The sequence below is a fragment of the Penaeus monodon genome, chromosome 19, assembly GCF_015228065.2.
Source record: "Penaeus monodon isolate SGIC_2016 chromosome 19, NSTDA_Pmon_1, whole genome shotgun sequence".
NCBI lineage: Eukaryota > Metazoa > Arthropoda > Malacostraca > Decapoda > Penaeidae > Penaeus > Penaeus monodon.
In genome coordinates this window covers 5,681,028-5,681,787 of record NC_051404.1, presented here as the reverse complement: position 1 = coordinate 5,681,787, position 760 = coordinate 5,681,028, and the positions used below count along the sequence as shown (strand labels likewise).

Below are 760 nucleotides of genomic sequence, written 5' to 3'. Positions count from 1 at the left end.
ATTACTCGAAGGATTGAATGTATATTGCATCTTTGGTTAAGCTGTTAGGGCTTTGTCAGCTTATTTTTTAGATGCTTATGTTGAAATACCGACCGTCACTGTGAAGAAGGAGTCCACGAGAAGTGATACATTTTATACAAGTTCTGTAGATACTGTGCTTCTGTAGAGTGACTCTGTCAGTCATTTCATTAAGTATCCACACCGTAATCTGTCCTTTTGTGGATGCTTGGATATTTAGTGATGTGTGTCCCGTTTTTTCATGTAATGGTTCTCGAACTTTTTTTTTGTCCATTTTGTGGCTGTCAGTTTCATACAGCTTTATCAGCATGATTAGTATTGTTGCAACCTTCAAACTCGCATTTAATAATAGGGTTGTTGAGTTTGGTCTGTATTGTATTTTTTATTATTATTTATTGACTGTTTTGATTTGCAGAGCCGTTATAGACGTGTGGCCCCCTGTGGCACTGAACACAACGATGAGAAATCTAAGATAGATATATATTTGCAATAAACCTTTCATCCCAATATACTGATCATTCCTTCTTTTTTTTTCTTTCCTCCAGAGTCCCGTCTGACGCGGAAGACCCCGGCCAGCTACGCGGACGGCGTGTACATGCTGGCGGGGCAGGACCGGCCGTCGCCACGCACGCTCTCGCAGGCGCTGCTCAACGGGCGCGACGGCATGGCCTCCGAGCGCAACCGCACCGCCATGCTCGCCTTCTTCGGTAGGTCCTGCGCAGACTTTTCGCTGGTTTTGCGA

At 44.6% G+C, this 760-nt stretch overlaps 1 protein-coding gene across 1 annotated transcript in view; it reads left to right on the top strand.

Annotated features, from left to right (window-relative positions):
- The window catches only part of LOC119585016 (dual oxidase-like), a gene marked incomplete in the record, with an annotated part of 144,657 nt that overhangs the window by 39,438 nt on the left and 104,459 nt on the right, over positions 1-760 (top strand). Inside the window, 1 exon segment of the mRNA XM_037933631.1 lies at positions 564-725. Within this exon segment, the coding sequence (XP_037789559.1) occupies positions 564-725 (162 nt within the window).